The sequence below is a fragment of the Pelecanus crispus genome, chromosome 2, assembly GCF_030463565.1.
Source record: "Pelecanus crispus isolate bPelCri1 chromosome 2, bPelCri1.pri, whole genome shotgun sequence".
In the NCBI taxonomy this organism is placed as follows: Eukaryota; Metazoa; Chordata; class Aves; order Pelecaniformes; family Pelecanidae; genus Pelecanus; species Pelecanus crispus.
This window is the reverse complement of record NC_134644.1, coordinates 7,825,770-7,842,882: the sequence shown is the minus strand read 5'-3', so window position 1 is coordinate 7,842,882 and position 17,113 is coordinate 7,825,770. Positions and strand designations below refer to the sequence as shown.

General features: G+C 38.8%; 1 protein-coding gene across 1 annotated transcript in view; it reads left to right on the top strand.

The window, feature by feature from the left end:
- Positions 1–17,113, top strand: part of PRKAG2 (protein kinase AMP-activated non-catalytic subunit gamma 2) — a 170,761-nt gene that overhangs the window by 142,906 nt on the left and 10,742 nt on the right. The window contains 4 exon segments of the mRNA XM_075728275.1: positions 10,160–10,241; positions 11,779–11,837; positions 14,917–14,962; positions 15,779–15,833. Coding sequence (XP_075584390.1) covers positions 10,160–10,241; positions 11,779–11,837; positions 14,917–14,962; positions 15,779–15,833 — 242 coding nt within the window.

Sequence of the window (17,113 nt, the reverse complement as noted above, 5' to 3'; positions counted from 1 at the left end):
TCACCTTCCGTATCTTCAAGACACATTGTATTTCTTCAGCTTGATCAGTGTGGCTGGTGCATGTACATGTGCCTGGAATATAAAAATAGAACAGCTTTTTTTAAAAAAAAAAAAAAAAACAAACCAACTAAATAAGTACATGGTGGAGAATGTTAAGGGTAGTCAAACAAAAACTTCTAAAATGTTCTTTGTGTTTTAATTTTTAATGTATACATTACTTATTTTCCAGTATCTCAGGACTTTGTATCAGTTCTTCTTTTGAAAACGTAGTATGCAGCTTTGAAACATTCAGTGTCCATGAATCCTCTCAGAGAGGATTTTGCAGATATTTGTCTTTCCTGGATCTGTTTCACCCCTACCCAAATCAATGTTTCTCCTAATTTAAAATACAAACAAACAAAAAAGCTGGGTCCTTGAAAAAGTTCTCCAAAGATTTGAATTCAGGTTTTTAATAATGCTGGAGCGAAACCAGAATATTTGAGGGCTCACTTCTTGCCTCCCTTAGTATAAGCTGGTAGCAATCAATAGAAGAAGAAGAAAAAATGGAGCTGTGTTGTGTTGTAATGGCATCCTTTGAAAGATTCTGCCATTGGATTTTTATTTGAATACAGTATCCCATCTCCCTCTGCTGGTCAGCAATAACAGCATGCATCACATGTTTCTACCCTGGAAAATTATTCATGAGATACTGTGGAAAGTATTCTAACACTGTTGTTAGCTGTGGGAAAACTGAAGATGTTAACTTATGTAATATGGCACAAGTCATACTGCTGAAGCAACTTCTATTCATAACAGTAGATGCTTAGTCTCAATGTCTTTGAGTGATTTAGTGTAAAGATTTGTATGGAATCTTGTTTTAACCCTGAGTAAGAGAGGAGTTGGTAAGGTGCCGTTACATTGGAAACAGAAAGAAGGCCTTAAATAGCAGAAATAGTAGCTAAGAAAGAGCAGGAATGGGTTGTCTCTTCAGTCCTCCTTATTTACCAGTCGGAAGGCATGGGTGCCTCTCGATTCCAGCAGCTACCAAACATCTTGCTGCTTCTAGTGCTAGCACACCAGTCTGGTCTTGCGTGTCAATACACCTGTGCAACTGGCAGCTACACTTGGCTGTTGTGGAAGCAGTGGTGTATCTCAGGCTCTTCTGTTAGGCATCAGATCACGCGGTAAGGGAGACCTGTGCTGTGCTTCAGCTGGAGAATGTGTCACTTGGCACAGAATTGAGCAACATCTATACTAAATAAAACGTGCTGAGCCAAGGTCTGTTTACCTGCCTGAGGTCAACTGGCACAGCTCAGTTTGCCTTACTACAGCTTAGCTTATATTTCCCCCAAACCAAGAGTATCTGCATCTAGTCTGCCTACCCGAAATGGTCCCTAGCCTGTACTGAACACTGAGAAGTAGCAGATATGGTCTGGGAGAGTGCTAGCTGGCACAGTTCTCTTGGTTTAGACTGACGGTGGACTGGTCTTTCACCTTTTTAGTTTACTAATACAGATGTAGCCTGTAAGTGTTTGCTCCTCATAAAGATGTATAGAATCATACTGAACTCCAGTGTTGTGGCTTTCCCCTGCCTGTGACCCATTAATCCCTGTTCGTGACAAGCACCAGCCTTCTGCTTTTCCCAGGGAAGATGCTATCTTTGCTTGACGCACATTAAAGAAACTTTTTAAAGTCTGATCTGACCAGGAAGGGAGTCAAGAGGCAATTAGATGTTGTGAGTTATCCTGTGAAGTTTGGAAACTTGAATCTGTGGATGATGGGGAAACCAGGCAAGTTGCAACAGTGTGCAGCTCACAGTGGATAACCTGTCTTTACAATCTCTTGCACATCTCCCAAGATGCGAACAATAGAACAAACACTTCACAGTCCCTTTGAGGGGGTTAGGAGGGTTGTCCCCCGAAGGGCTACTCTGTGAATGAGCATTCACTTATTGTCGTTCTTCATTCTAATCAATAAATGGATCTGGATTATCTTTATAATAGCCTTCAGGAAAACACTGAGCTGAATGCTTGCTCACATTCTATCAGTCAGATTACTTTTCTCTAGTAGTATTAACATCATCTACTAATGTGATTTCACTATTTTCCTTGTTAGTGCATACATTTGACTTTGCAATGTTTTCTTTAAAGACCGATGCATTCCCCCCCCAATCCTGAATTTTTAAAGGAAATGGCTCTTACCTGGCTTACAGCAGTCTCTGAATCTTAGCTCTATAAGCTTACTTAAGGCCAGATTTTTGTCTGGCCTTCAAACAAATTTATCACTTGTTTTGACTTTGCCCAGCCTACACAAAGATGAGAAGGATTAGCTTATTTTGTAGCACTGAGCAATTAACCCTCCAAGAGGAATGTAAAAGGTGAGTATAAGACAGGGACTTCCCTGCTACGCATCAAGCAGCAGTCTGCAGTCCCAAGAATGGTATGTTAGCAAATGTAGTGACTGTGTCTTGTGAAGTTTGTATAAGCTCTTGTGGGGTGAAAAGCTCTATCTAACCTTTGCCTAAATTATATTCTTCACTGTTAAAAGTAAATTTATGTTTTAATACTAAAACATACATAGCTTTTGCTCACCATGACCTTGAAGCTGTCTTTAAAGTATTTGTCCAGCACTACTTCATAAAGTAATAAAAATCATGTTTATGTGGAAACGGTCATCAAAATAAGCTTTCAGAATCCTAAAAACTTTTCCTTTTATATCCTAAAGAAATCTTGGACAACTTTGTGACTTGAAGGTTAGAGTATTTAACCTTTCTGTTTAATGAAATTACCGAAGTTGGTAACAGACCAGATGTTGTTATCATTAATGTAGACTTTTGTCAGTAACTGTCACATGTTAGTAAGAACTCAAATACTTATTTTCCTGCCACATAACTAGAGAAATATTTGGAACAATCTTCTGGAAACTTCTTTAGCGGTTTAACAAGCTGGAAGTAAATATAAGTTCTGCAGAGCATGCAATGGATTTCACATTAGAAGAGTGGAAGAGGATTTGTATTTCTCTTCCTTGTACTGACTCTGCTCAGTAAATGGATTTATTATTCTTGTTCCCTCCAGGTCATTCTTGACTGGGGTGTTGCCTCTCTCCAAGGTAATGAGATAGACCAGACTTCTAGGAAGAATGCTGTAGAATCTTTTGCTTCCAGAAACACACAGCAGACTCTGGGTCTGCTGTCGCAACAGCGTTCTCACAGCTTTACAAAAGGATTGACTGTCTGTTCCTTAATTGGCTTTGAGGTTTTTTGTCGTCAAAGTCGCTAAATTTAAACTAATATACTGTCTGCATTTCTGAGAAGTGTGAACACCCCTCCTTGCTTACCCGTCCCGCAGAACTGTACAAGAATAATGTAATTGAGCTTCTAATTGGCATGTGGGCTGAGGCAGTTGAGCAGGCCATGTAAAAGCTCCCTTCATTGAGATCAAGCTGGAATCAGTAGCATAATACGGGAAGACTCTTGTGGTTTTTTAGAGCTGCTTCTGTTGCTTGTACACAACAAGCATAGGAGCTTAATTCCTGCAGCTCTCAAAACCCAGTAGGAAGCATTCATTCCTGGATCTTGAAGGAAGATAATGTGAGTTCATTGTACCAATTGAGCAGAAATTTTTTGGCCTGTTGTATAGGGTGTAGGTAAGGTGTTTGTACTTGGCTGAGTGAGTCATGCATCATTTCTTCCTGCCTTCCCTGCTCCACCACCGCTTTTTCTGGTAAGATCTTAATCTGTGAAATAATTTCTGTACCCTTCCCAGTGCAGCTGGTCCCAGTGGCTCTGCCTATGAGGCTTACCTAATGTCTTACTCTTAGTCCATTGTGGCATGAAATCTAGCAGCAGAAATTCTGCCTTGAAGTTATTCCACCACACAACACACACATACACCCCCTCACCCCCCCCAGAAAACAGAGCTGTACTTTTTTTTTTTTTCTAGAATGCTTAGGTTCCCCTCAAACAAGAGTGGAACTAAGTATCAGCAGAGTACCTTACTGAGATGGAATAAGAGTTGACTGTAATCGTGGACGGGCGGGGAAGACAGCGTGAGCACCTCCAGTCATTGTTGAAGAGTGTTTTTCAGATAGGAAAAGATTATAACTTGCTGGACCTGAGAGTGGGCTTGCACCCTATTTGACACTGTGTTAGTATGACCCAAGCAGTTACCTTGTTTTGCCTCTGCTGGCTGTGTTGTCAGACAAGTACACAAAACCAGTGATGAATTCCTTGTGAGAGATCTGCCTTACAGCCTCTCATACAGAAGAAGCACTACCTGAAATCCTAGTGATGTGAGGGAGTAGCAGGGGAGGCATGTTATAAACTTGTCTTATTGCAGCTAGGTCATCAGGCTTGCCTCTCCCTCAAATGCAGTAGTTGGGACTCTTCATGTTTTCTCCTCTCTTGGAGATCTGCCCAAGATTTGGGCAGCCAGAGAACTTGCCATGCTACTTAAAGAAATATAGTCCTGTTTATGTTGGGCTAGAAACTGTTGCCCCATTCCTCACGTTTCACATCAAAGTATTTGAGAGTCAGTCAGCTCATAAACCCCTTTAGACCAAGGGAGTAAAGTGTAGGTTGCCCAGTTTTTATGCAGTACAAAGGTCACAGCAGAGGCCTGATGGTTTTCCTGTTACAACAAAGACCAGTTGTACTACTCTGGTCGTCTTACTTGGTAAGAACTATTGAAGTGGAAGTGTTTAGCTGCTAAGAGAGAAGTCTTGGGGTAACTTTTTCTTGGGCCTTCTTACTCTAACAGAGAGAACAAAGACTGTATTCTAGAGTGACTTTTTCATACTCGCTCATGTTGTGAAGATATATATGCTGTTATCCCTTGAAAATGGAAGGCTTTTTCCCCTTTACAAGGGACCCATTGAGAAGGCACTCCATGCCTTGCTGTTTCATACTCAGAGCATGTGAGTGTATGGATATATGAGTTTAACCTTCTACAGTACTTCTTCAGCTGTTCTCCAGTTTGCTAAGACTGAATACCTTCCTCTTGCAAATTTCTTTCAGCTACTTATCAAACTTAATGTTTTGTGATGCTAGGAAGGGTTATGGTTTCTGTGATTGCCTGGAAGATTTGGTTTTGATACTGTGGTCCACATGTGAATTTTGAGGGGTGTGTTCCCTCCAAGTTTTGTAGCCCTTAAAAATCATCATGAGACAAGACTGGGAATTTGTCAACTTACCCAGTGAAAATGACGGTGGATGTTCTAGCTCACCTTTGAGCATCCATCCATCAGGAATCAGAGGTGATAAGTGTCAAGGATCAACTGGGTCTGATACTGCTTTTATGGGAGCTTTGCGCCAAAAAATGAAAGGCGCTTCTTCCTTTCTATTCTGATCTGATAAAATGGAAATTTCTTGGGGTTACCTTAGGGGCTTTTCAGGCAAGGTGAGCTTTTCAGGCAGGCAACCACCAGGTAATGCCCTGGTGCTGGTTTATACAGTGAAAGATGAGGCAAGAGAGGTACACTTTTATCATCTTGCCATTGGATGGCAGCCATACCACAGAAGTTCTGGGAGATCTCTTAACACTGTCTACGCTACTAGTCTTTTGCATCATCTTCTTGCTTGGTACTGGCATATCTGAAGGTGTTCCATAGCTATGTTCCTTACTTCTGTTAGCTTCCAGCTTTTCCAAGTTAACTTTGGCATTGAGACAATGGTTCTGAGTTGTGTGTTTTTCAGCACAGTAGTGCTCTCTACTCCGCACTGACCCTCTAGCACCAGGAACCGTGATTGCAACAGCAGCAGTCACCTTCCTCGCCTTACGGGACAGGTGCAGAAGACAAGTTTGAAACCCACTGGTCACTTACGCATGTAGTTACAGTTTTCATAACATAGTGTTAGGTAAAACAAGATAAAAGTGTGTGTGTGTGTGTGTACACATGCTGAATTTTTGGAAACAAGCTCATCCTCAGTTTTCCTTTCAGATTCTTCCCTCATTCACACACGTTTACTTGAGAGAGCATTTCTGCAAGGGCTTGTAAGGTTACTGCTCTGGTATATCATACTACTTTTCCTGTAGTCTGGTGAAATCTTCTGTCTCCTACCACCATTTCTGGTGTCACTGCCCGGTAATCAAGCTATTTTGGAGTTCACTAACTGTAAGGGACAAGGTTTTCCAAATACTCTACTACTTGAAAAACAGGTATGGGTCTTACTCGATCTTTCTTAGTAATGACTGTTCCATTGGAAGAGGCTACGTCCTCCTTAAGACTTACAGTGGAAATATTTGAATGGTCTGCAGAAGCAATGACCTCCAGAAGTCCTGTCTAACCTAAATTAGTCTGTTCTTTTATTCAGCATGTTCACAGTCGGTGTAATGAGTTCAGTAGTAAGAAAAGCTTGTTCCTGTTTTGTTTGCTGTAGTGTAGTAGCACCTATTGTTGAGGTGATCTATGATACATGTAGGATTTCAGTCGCTGTGTTCCTTTGCTGTAATATGACCCTTCTACTTCAGGGGCAGAATGTTGGAGAAGACAAGTAGTCACATAAAGTGGGATTCCTCATCTAATTGTAAGTGTCTAGACATCTTATAGTCAATGAGGGGGGTAATGGTATCTGTGGGATACAACTTAATCTCTGTCTAAGGCTGGTGAGTCATGCCACAGAAATGACTGTTTCCCTTGGCTGGCTATGAAGAGATGCGGTGAATATGCAAGGTCAGCATATATATCAGAACAACCTCTAAATTTGCGCAGATAAATCCCATTTTTAATGGTTCGTTGTGTTTGTTAGGACCACTACATGGTTAATAAGAACAGAAGTGCTTTGTTTAAAGAATGTTTGTACATGGTGTTGAACAACAACAATCTATGGGATCTGGCTGGCGAACAATGGTTTTGTGAAGGTCAGGCCAGTCCAACACTCAAGATCAGAGAAAGAGCAACGCTGGTGGGGTCAAGAATTAACAACACTGTCGGAGGCCCAAAGATGGGACATGGTAGAGATCTTCAAAGGCTATGAACTATATATAATCTGAAAGGAAGGTCCTTGCGGGTATTTTCTGCATGAACATCACCGAAACATCTAAATGTGCTGGACGGAAGCCCAGCTGCACACCCCAGTGCTTTGGCTGGCCACCAAGCAGTACTTTGGGCAACTGAAATTGGTAAACCACAGAAACTAAAGGAAAGCATGAGTGGATGAGTGTATGTTTGTGCTTGCAAGCAGTTTTAGTAAATAAGAATGAAGTTGTTTTTTTGCTTTGTAATTACCTTACTTAAATAAGAGACAAGTATTAACATTACGAACTGATGGCATTGTTATTTTATTTAAAGGGTAACTGTATAACGCTTTCTACTATAAAACTGAAGAAAACAATAGGAATGTCACTTAAGCTGTGGTCTAGGAGGACAGCCCAGAGGGATGAGTTTAAGTATTTCTTTACTAAATTTTGGTGATTTATTACATCAAATGTTTAATATCCTAATACCCAGGCTGAACTCATTGTCTTCTATGAAGGATTTAAGTCTGAGCTATCTCAATAGCTGTATCTGTTCAGCAGCCCTCAGTTTTTCCAAAATCTGTCTTTTAAAGCTAGACAAGATGGCATCTAACTGAAGAGTGTAGAGATTCTTGGAGAAAAATAACTTGCAAATAAATCAAACAAAATCAGGGCAAGAACTGATCCTTTGAGGAAGCTTTCTTTTCCTTCTGGAATGTCTACAAGCTCAGCTTCTTGCCTAGTATATCTTTGGAATTGTCTCTCCTGAAGTGTCATTTCTGAATCTAAAATAATGCCTCAATTTCACTATCTCGCCCATTTGAACATTGTGCTAGGTGGTGTTCTTTGCTGCTCCTGTGTCTGAGAAAGAAGTAGTAGCAAGAATTTGGAGGTTGCCTGAAGTCCTATAGTTGGCTCCCCACATCTTTTCTGCTGTGGGCATGCTTCTTTTCCAGACTATCAATTACAGAGTTTGTAAACTTGCTCAAGGAGGTTTGTTGCATGATTACTATCAGGAAGAAAGCTATTTTCCCCCTGGCTTTAATAGATTAGCTGTTACCTTCTTGCTCTGAAGCAGCTTGAACATCTTACTCTTGTGGAAGACTTGGGACAGAGTTGACAGTGACTGTTAACTCGTGTGATAGCTATTATGGAAAGATATCAAAACTGAAGGCTCTCAGTTTTAGGCAGTTTGAGTGTACTTTCTTCTTTTTTGAAGAATGGTTAGAACTTAATTTGCTCCAAGGTGGAGTTAGTCTGTGTGAACTCACTTCTGTCTCATATCTGCTCCTTAAATAGCTTGCTGCTGTTAGCTTTTGCTGCATTAACTGTAAGTGTGATGCTGTTCTGTGGGAACACTTCATGTGTCTGCCTGGAGGGTTTCTTTGTGGTTTCAGTCTTCCTTATGAGTTAGTATGCTCCTGTGGTGGATTTGGTAATGCTTGTTTTATGTACTCCTCCTTGTGTCAGTGAGGTGGCTGAATACCACTGGGACCTTTCTGTTTAACCATTTTCTACATAAATACTATGTGGTGTGTATCTTACAGTCTTATTTGTGGTCCTGGGTACCTTTTTCCCCATATGGTGGCTTCAGTTTTAATGCAGTTTAGGGGTGGTGGTTGTTAAGCAGATTGTTATTCCTGTTCATTGATGACATGGCAGAAGCATCTGTAAAGCCAGGAGGCAGCTTTGAGAACTGTCATCTGCTGAGGTCAGAAGAATAGATTTGCTTCTTGTGGTCAGAGAGAAAGCAGTCTGGCTGCACAGAGGTCACAAGAAATACAGATTGCTTTCAGAAGTCTAATCTTAAAGACTGGAGTTTATGTGCAGTAGGATAACACCAGGTATTTGAAACACTCACTGCAAATCACTGAACTGTAGACAAAGGTGATGTGTTCTGGTGCAGAGTAGAAGTCTTACTAACTGTTAGAAATTTAAACTGCTACATTATAACACTAAGTAGAGTCTAAATGGAGGTTCTGTCAAATGTCATATGACACTGGCTATCATCTGGATGGCTTTGCAAACTTTTCCAAGAAGGTTGTAGCTAACAATGGCAGACTTCCCCCACCCCCCATATTTGTTTGCCCCTACTTTTTTAGATGCTGATTCCATTGATTGTGAAGCCCTTTTTTCCAGACTCTGTTGTGGAGAGGAGCCCCTTGCCACATAATTTAAAGTAGACACTTAAGATACCACTGTGTAGTCATGGTCTGTTGAGATTGCAATTGTCAAGCAGTTGCAATTGCTACTTCTATGTTATTTGCACCAGGGTTCAATTTCATGGATGTAGAGATAAAGATTGGCTATGTCCTAGTTTTGTGCCAGGTCAAGACCTGGACAAGAACCATCACTTTTCTATTGTGTTTTCCATGTGAAGACTATTTATGGGTGTGGGCAGGACAGGAATGATAATGTGCTCGGGCATATCATCAAGAGATCAGGACTTTGAGGTGCACTACTAGAGCCTGACTGCTTCATGCTTCAGAGAACTAGTGTTCACAGGGAAGCTTTTCTTCTATTTTGAGAATGACACTATAACCTTACAACCTCTGCAGAAATTGGGGAGGGTTAATTCATTAAAAAATGAAAGGATTTGGTTACATTTCTTTGGCAGCAAAACAGGCTAGCCAGTCCTTTTAACTTTGTCACATTTAAAATAATCAAACAACCCTTTTAACTGGTATAAATTGTGAGTTTAAAAGCTGGAGAGGAAATGAGACTTTTATTGTTTCTGTCTTTTTTTTTTTTATTATTATTTTGTAATACAACTGTTGCTATAGTGAACATTAACTAGAATATAGCAAAACCTTCAAATGTTAAGCTATATCCGTAAACTGGACATTTGTGGTAATTATGTTCATTACAGATTTCTTCAGTGTCATGCTTGGGGGTGGTATAACTTTTATGGATAATATCAAATGGCAATACATTTGAGGTTAGGGAGCATACCTTTTCAGCTGTATCCACTTACTTCTTCATCACAGGCTTTCACATAGAATATTCACATAACAAAGCAAAACCAGATCTGGTTTTGCTAAGCTTTTTTCTAAGCTTTTTGACCATTTTAGAAGTAAAAGGCTTAAGGTTTTTGTTTGGGGTGTGTGGTGGGTTTTTTCTGTTTTGAATACCAGCTACCTGTTTATACTGCATTTTTTCCTAGCAACTGGGGAAACCCTTCCATTGATGTCTGGTATGCTATGTTTAGCTGTTCATTCTTCTTGCAGGTAAAGAAAGCCTTTTTTGCCTTGGTGGCAAATGGTGTGAGAGCAGCTCCACTGTGGGAGAGTAAAAAACAGAGTTTTGTAGGTAAGTAGTTCTAACCTTATTCAGGGTTACTTGAATTTCCAGGGCGCTTTACTGTTGCAGAAGGTCGTCTGGGGCTAGCCATGGTCTAACATCCTAGACATATACTGGCGAAGATGGTTTCTTTTTCCTCCTTGTGAGGAGTGAAATGTTGCCAGCTTCCACAGTGTTGCTGTGCTTTGAGAATCATGATGATTCCTTTAGGTCCTGACCTTCTGAAATTTGGTCTCTAATGTGTGCGTTTCGTTGTGTTTTTAAAAATGAAGGTAACGGTCACAAAAAATTTTTGAAAATAGGAACTATAAAAAGAAGAATTTAATGTTACAGTATCCTAATATACATGCAATATGAGCATGTCTTTTTCTGCACATTCTCAGTAAGGTGTGCTTGAGAAATCCTTAAATACCAGAATGGATATTGAATGCTTCAGATATGTCCCATATTGGGAGACAAGCATTAGATCGATGTATTGCTTTTTTAAAAGTAATGTAATTAACTGCCACAACAATAATCTTCCAAAATTACGTCTCTGTTGCAGTTAGAAAACAGGGTCATAGCGGCAGTTACAAATACTATTATGTGTACTTCTGAATGTGACCTGGAATATAGATTGAGGATTCTTGGAAGTGAATAGTAGATACTTTATAAAGCATTTGTTAAAATATTTTAAATCCAAGGGGGGAGGAGCAGTAGTTTTATGCAATACATCATAGGAATGCTGTGTGTCTTATATTTAATTTAATTTTCTGTATGTAACTGAGCTCTAGTGATTTAAAGCTGACCTCCAGATTAATTTTTCCCTTCCCTGTTTCTTAGTTTCTTCAGTTTAGATCTAAGAGTAGTAAACAGTGGAGCAATAACATCTCAAATTTAGAACTTGAAAGCTCAAAAAAGATTAATGTTTTCAGGTAACTAAACTAATCATCAATATTCTATTACACAGTTTGGTGTTAGTGGTTGAAATATATATACGATGGATGTACTATCTCTTTAAAAAAGTCACATTTCAATACAGATGTTGAGGATTACTGTGGAAATTATTGAATTAAGTTCTTTAATAAGCAGTATTCAAGAAAACGGATTATACTGTTCCTTCATTTGAGTCTGAGAGTCTGCCTGACTTGGCAAATACATAAAGAGAATGTGTCTTACTTGAAAAGAAAATGAAAGGCAAGGATAGGTCTCCAACCTTCAAAGATGTTCTAATGCCCCTCTTTTCTTTCCATGCTTTTGGGGGTGGATGCAGTCTGGATTCAAGGTTTTCTTTGGGTCAGATTGAAAGAAGAGTAGAAGCGCATAGGTTATAATTTTTAATATTAATTCAGACGTGTGTTTTTATTGAAGTATTGTATCAATGTGAAAGTGAATATACATAGTTTGGGAATTCCACTGTTGATCAGTCCAATACAAACAGCATATTAAATGGATTTAATGTTTATTAAGTTATATATTGTGAATATAAATAAGAGAAAATAGCTGGAAGTTCTAAATGTTAAGTATATGTCTGAAGAACTTTTTTTTTATATATCACTTGTTACAGGAATGTTAACAATTACAGATTTCATTAACATACTGCATAGATACTATAAGTCTCCAATGGTAAGTATGATGTTAAGCTATACTTTTATCATTTGCCATACAGTACAGAAACTGAAATATCAAATTGAAAGATTGATAATGAGTATTATTATTTAAGTCTTTGGAAGCTTAGATATGTCATGGGTATACTCACTGTGGGGTTTTTTTTGAAAGAGAAGGTGGCTCTGTGAGCAAGGTAGCAGAATGGTATCTGGATACCTGGGTTCAGTTCCCAGCTTTAGCCATGAAGGTCCTATGAGCTTGGGCAGGTAACGTATTCTGTCTGCTTCAGTTATACATGTATAAACATGAGGAATTTCCTTAATGAGTACTACCACTTACTAGGTTTTGTGTGGTGCTTACCATAATGATAGCCTTTGTTTGGATACGAGGCTCCACTTAGTGTTGCAACTGATGACTAATGTATTTGGGATGAAGGACCTGGCTTAAAATACTTAGTAAAAACTAGATGTGATATAAAAAGTATGAAGGAAAATACTTCATTATAGATGACTATTAATTTGCATTCAAGTTGTTTCAAAGCACGTGTTTCAGTAGTAAATGGCAGATATCGACCAAGAAGCATTTTGGGGGGGAATGTCTTAAAGTTACATGAAAAAGTTAATTGTGTTTGAAAATCAACTATGTAGCTATGCATGGTTCACATGTTTATATAATCATCTTTGTCTCATAACTATGATAGAGCTATCCTGAAAGGAGTATGCGGAATTAAACAGAATGCTAGCTTAGAGAGGCTTGGATGTATTAAAAGGTTACTGTGTTCTTGGAGTGATGCTGTAGAATAAACAAGTTAAACTAGTTAAATATATGCAAATATTTTAGTTACATGGCTGAGTTGCACAATCGGTTGGAGATCTGTTGACTTCAATTAACTGTAATTTAAAATTCCCATTGGCAGTCAGTTGATGAAATTCTCTTGCTTGCATGTTCATACATTTACATCCCTTCTTGTTCCTGTCAAATCACAATTCCCCCTCTACCAATTAAAACATATATACTATGTTTTATTAGCTAAAAAATCAAGAACAGTTGGATGAAGTAGACATCTGATGTATTAGGTTTCTCAAAGCTCATGTTAACTTTTTAAAATTCATAGTGAAATTCTTGTCAGATGCCAATAGTGTGGTGTACTATCCTTTCTTCCTGTTAAGGATTTCCGCCCCCCCACCCCCCCGGGGACTTACAAAGGGTGGGGCAAGAAGCAAATGAAAAGTGATTGCACACTGCTAACTTCCTTAAAATGGTTTCCATATTGTAATGACCCTCAACCCCAATACTGCCAATTTTTCCATGTAACTTTACCTAAGGTCTAACTGTTGTCACTCCTGTTTACATTGTCTAACATCCTATTCCATAGGCTGTGATTAAAATGGCAGCAGTAAGGAGGAATAGCTGAGAAGTGACAACATTTGACTTCAGTGGTGGATGCAGTCTTCTATTAAATAATTAAAATAATGTTCCATCATGGAATGCTCTAGTCTTAATAGGTAAAATTATGCGGAAAATAGAATTCTTAAGTATTTTAGTCACTCTTTCTAAATGCATTACATCACAAACAGTGTGAAGCATGTTGCTGTTCATCTACTAGATAATATCTTTAAATGATTGATGTGGAACATTCAGATAGTTTCTCCCTATAGTGTGGTCAAAGTAGGTTTAGCCTCATCTTGTCAGCGTTGAGAGTGGTCTTCTATTCTTCTGATCGCTTTGGTAGGTATTCTGAACTGCATTCCACTGTCTTAGCTGCCTTTTTTTGTCAAGTGCCCTAAAAGATGATTTAACTTATGTAGGTATATTTTATGTCATCCAAAAGTAGCATATTTGTGTAGTCCGATTACAGTATATGAATTTAACATTCCCTTATGCTCTTCAAAGGATGCTAATTCCAGAGAGTAATCTAAGTGTAGCTAATCCTAAACTCAAAGATAAATGTAATAGGCTTTGTGGAGACTTCTACCCTTCATGTATAAACTCTTCGCTTCAGCAGTGTTTGCAGAGGTACCCGACAGAGAAGAGCCCTGTAAGGGATGACAGGCACCTTTGGCCTAGGCTATAGCAAGTGCAATTGCTGTTACAAGTGGCTGGCTTGCAGCTCCATACCTTTAGAGAAAGGTAGCTTTCACATCCGAAACATTTTTAGAAAACCATCAGCAAGATGGAAGGAGCTACTGTAGAGAGGTTATACAATCTTTTGAACAAAGAACTTCGTGAAATAGCTGCTGAACAGCAGGAAGTTGGTGATGTGACCATGTCTTTTTTTTGTTTGGTTTGGTTTTAATCTTCAAAGACTGGACTCTCGAGGGTGGTTTGATGGTATTGCTGATCTGATGATAAGCTGCTATCAAAAGGTGCAGACTTGCCACATCCTTTGCCCAGTATCATTTGCCTGTCCTTCCAGTTAAGGAAGCTAAACCAGCAGAAAACTACCTACATTTTTGTAACTTTTGTTTGCCTGTTTGGTTCCTGGGACCAGCTGAACACAGGTCAGATGAGCAACATTGCTGGCACAGGAGAAATACTGAGAGCATGCATGGCTTAGATGCAGTTTCTGAAAACATTTGAAGAATGTAACATCAGTAAAAGATTAAACTTGAGTGGGGAGGGAATACAATGTTGGTTCTGATTCAACTGAACACAAGTGCTCTTGCTTCTTTGTAATCAAGTAACAGTAAAATTCATCTCTGTTAGCATTATGAAGTCAAGTGATCAGGGTAATCTTTTCACTGGCTTGGGTCTGTGGGGAATCATCAGAGGGTTTACTCTGGCATGATTGTTTTAAGGTGAGAAAAATTACTGAGGAGATGCCTTTGAGTCTAGAAGAGATGTAGACTACAAACCTAGGCAGGTAAAAGGTCTTTCCTGTCCCCTGAAATGCTAGATCCAGTATGGTACTCTGCACTGAGCAGAATTGTACCTTTACCTCTTGCTATTGCCAAGAAATGTTATTCTGGACTGTTTTAACTCTGTTCAATTGCCTGCAATGAAATGTAAGGAAATTATTCAGATATTTGTAATATTGTTAATGATTCTGGGTTTAAAATTAATACTTCAAGCCAAACTTTCCATCTGCCCATTGTAGGTTCAGATTTATGAATTGGAGGAGCACAAGATAGAAACCTGGAGGGGTAAGAATATTTACTACTTGGTTAATAATTTAATGTCCTAATGTTTTTCATTATAGTGGATTTTTAATTAATCATAGACTTAGCTTGTCTCTCTCCACATACTTTTTAATGAAAGCAGGAATAGTAAAAGCTTTTCCATTTGCTCCTGCTGCTTATTTTTCTACCTGAAACAGTGCATGGACTAGAGTGACCTGGGCTATATACTACTTTGCCACTTGTTCATGATTAGTACCATCTCGCTCTTTAAGAAAGAAAAAAGGGAACTGGAGTAAGGCAGCATGTATGGCCATAGAGTTGATGAGTATATATGGAATGGAAATGTATCTGAGCCAGGATGCAGAATGAATAGATGACCCTATGTATTGAGTGAACTGATGGATGAGCAACAAGCTGTGCCTGAGTGAATTGCGTGATGCAATTAGAAATTCATAGAAGATGCTGGGTGTGAACAGAAGTGCTGAATGCAGGGAGGAAGCTTTATGTATTAAAAAAAAAAAAAAAAAGACTACATGCTATGAAACAATATATAGAAATACTCTGTGCAGCAGACCCTTTCAGAAAAGGAACTAGTGAAGAATTATTTGCTGTTGTTGCAGTGACCCCTGCTGGTAATCAGTTTAATCCTGCCTTTAAAACTTGTCTTTTTAATGTCAATCTAGAGGAATGTGCATCAGTGGTAGAACATCTAAAGTAATGGTATATATTGCTCTCTTTCTTCCACTTAATTTTGTATGAATGAATTAATAAGATGCTTTCATAAAAAAAGCTAATGTTTTCATATAAATTGGTAATGGTCTATTAATTTTCTATACACAGAGCTTTATTTACAAGAGACATTTAAACCTTTAGTGAACATCTCCCCAGATGCAAGGTAGGATTTTGCTTTTCAGTCTGCTTAACTTGAAATAAACTAACTCCATCTCAACACTGAATTTAAGACTTCTTTATGTAATAAGAAACAATTTATATTGTAAACTAGAGTACAATAATGAAGGACTGTCTTTGAATATAATCAAGAAGGTGTGGGAGCTTTTTATTGTGAGTGAGGGCTTTTTTAAATGATCCAAAGACGAGAAGTTTGTTTGACTTTTGTCTTTTATCAGTGTAGCTGTTCTGGCAAATGAACTAGACATGGATCAAAATTAATTGCCAAAAAATATGCAAAAAAGGCAACATGATGACCCTTCAAGCTAGCCTGCAAGTCATGTTTGTTTCATGAAAATCAAAAACTGTACAGAGCCTTTCAACTATCTTGTTCACAGTACTTACAGTACTTTTTAACACAAGTAACTTTCCTTAACTAAAGGAAAGACAATATCTGTGTGTTTTGTTCTGCTCTGCTACTGGATTGTGTTCCTTAAAATATAAATGACTGTCCTTTTCTTCTTGAGGGAATTTGAAAGAAACAGGTTTTAGAACTGCCGTTATACCTTATTTATCAAAGGTAACTTGAGGTAGAGCTTTAGCTGATCACTTAACAACTTGAATACTACTTAATCGCTGAACCGGAGAGTGAAGCTCTGATTCTTGCTTTCAGTTTGCGGCATGGGATTGCTTATGCCCTATCAAAGGAAACTCTAGTGATTAACTCAAAGTAATGATATGCTGTATCCTCATAGAACTGCCACTAAGTCATGAATAAGTCATTCAATTACATCATAAGGAATGTATTTTGAATGGTAGCTGGTTGCAGAAATCGTTAAGCCAACAAAATAGTATAAGTGCTTTCAGTCAAAGGTGCAGCAAGAGAAGTATTGCAATAAAGGAGATGCAGTAGGACATGTATAAAAGGATATAGCAAGTCAACTTAAGACCTGATCCAGAAATGGACTTGGGTTCTGTGACAACCAGACTGCAGCACTTACGAGTAGTTAAGTGCTTACTCCAGGAGTGGAATCTACAGTGCAAAGGTGGGAATCGTGGCTCCACGTATATCAAATAGGGAGAGTTCATCCCTGTAATGGGCTCAGAACATACAGTTTATTGGGTATTTGAAGAAGCCTACTCCAGCAAGTAGGTGTTCATCAAAGTTTTACTAACTAAATTACTTACTAATTTATTGCAATTGGTGGTCAGCTGTTTTATCATAGTCTTACTAAGACCAAGGGGAGGGGCAGGGGGGGCAGGTGGAAGTGTTACTTGCAAGAAGAG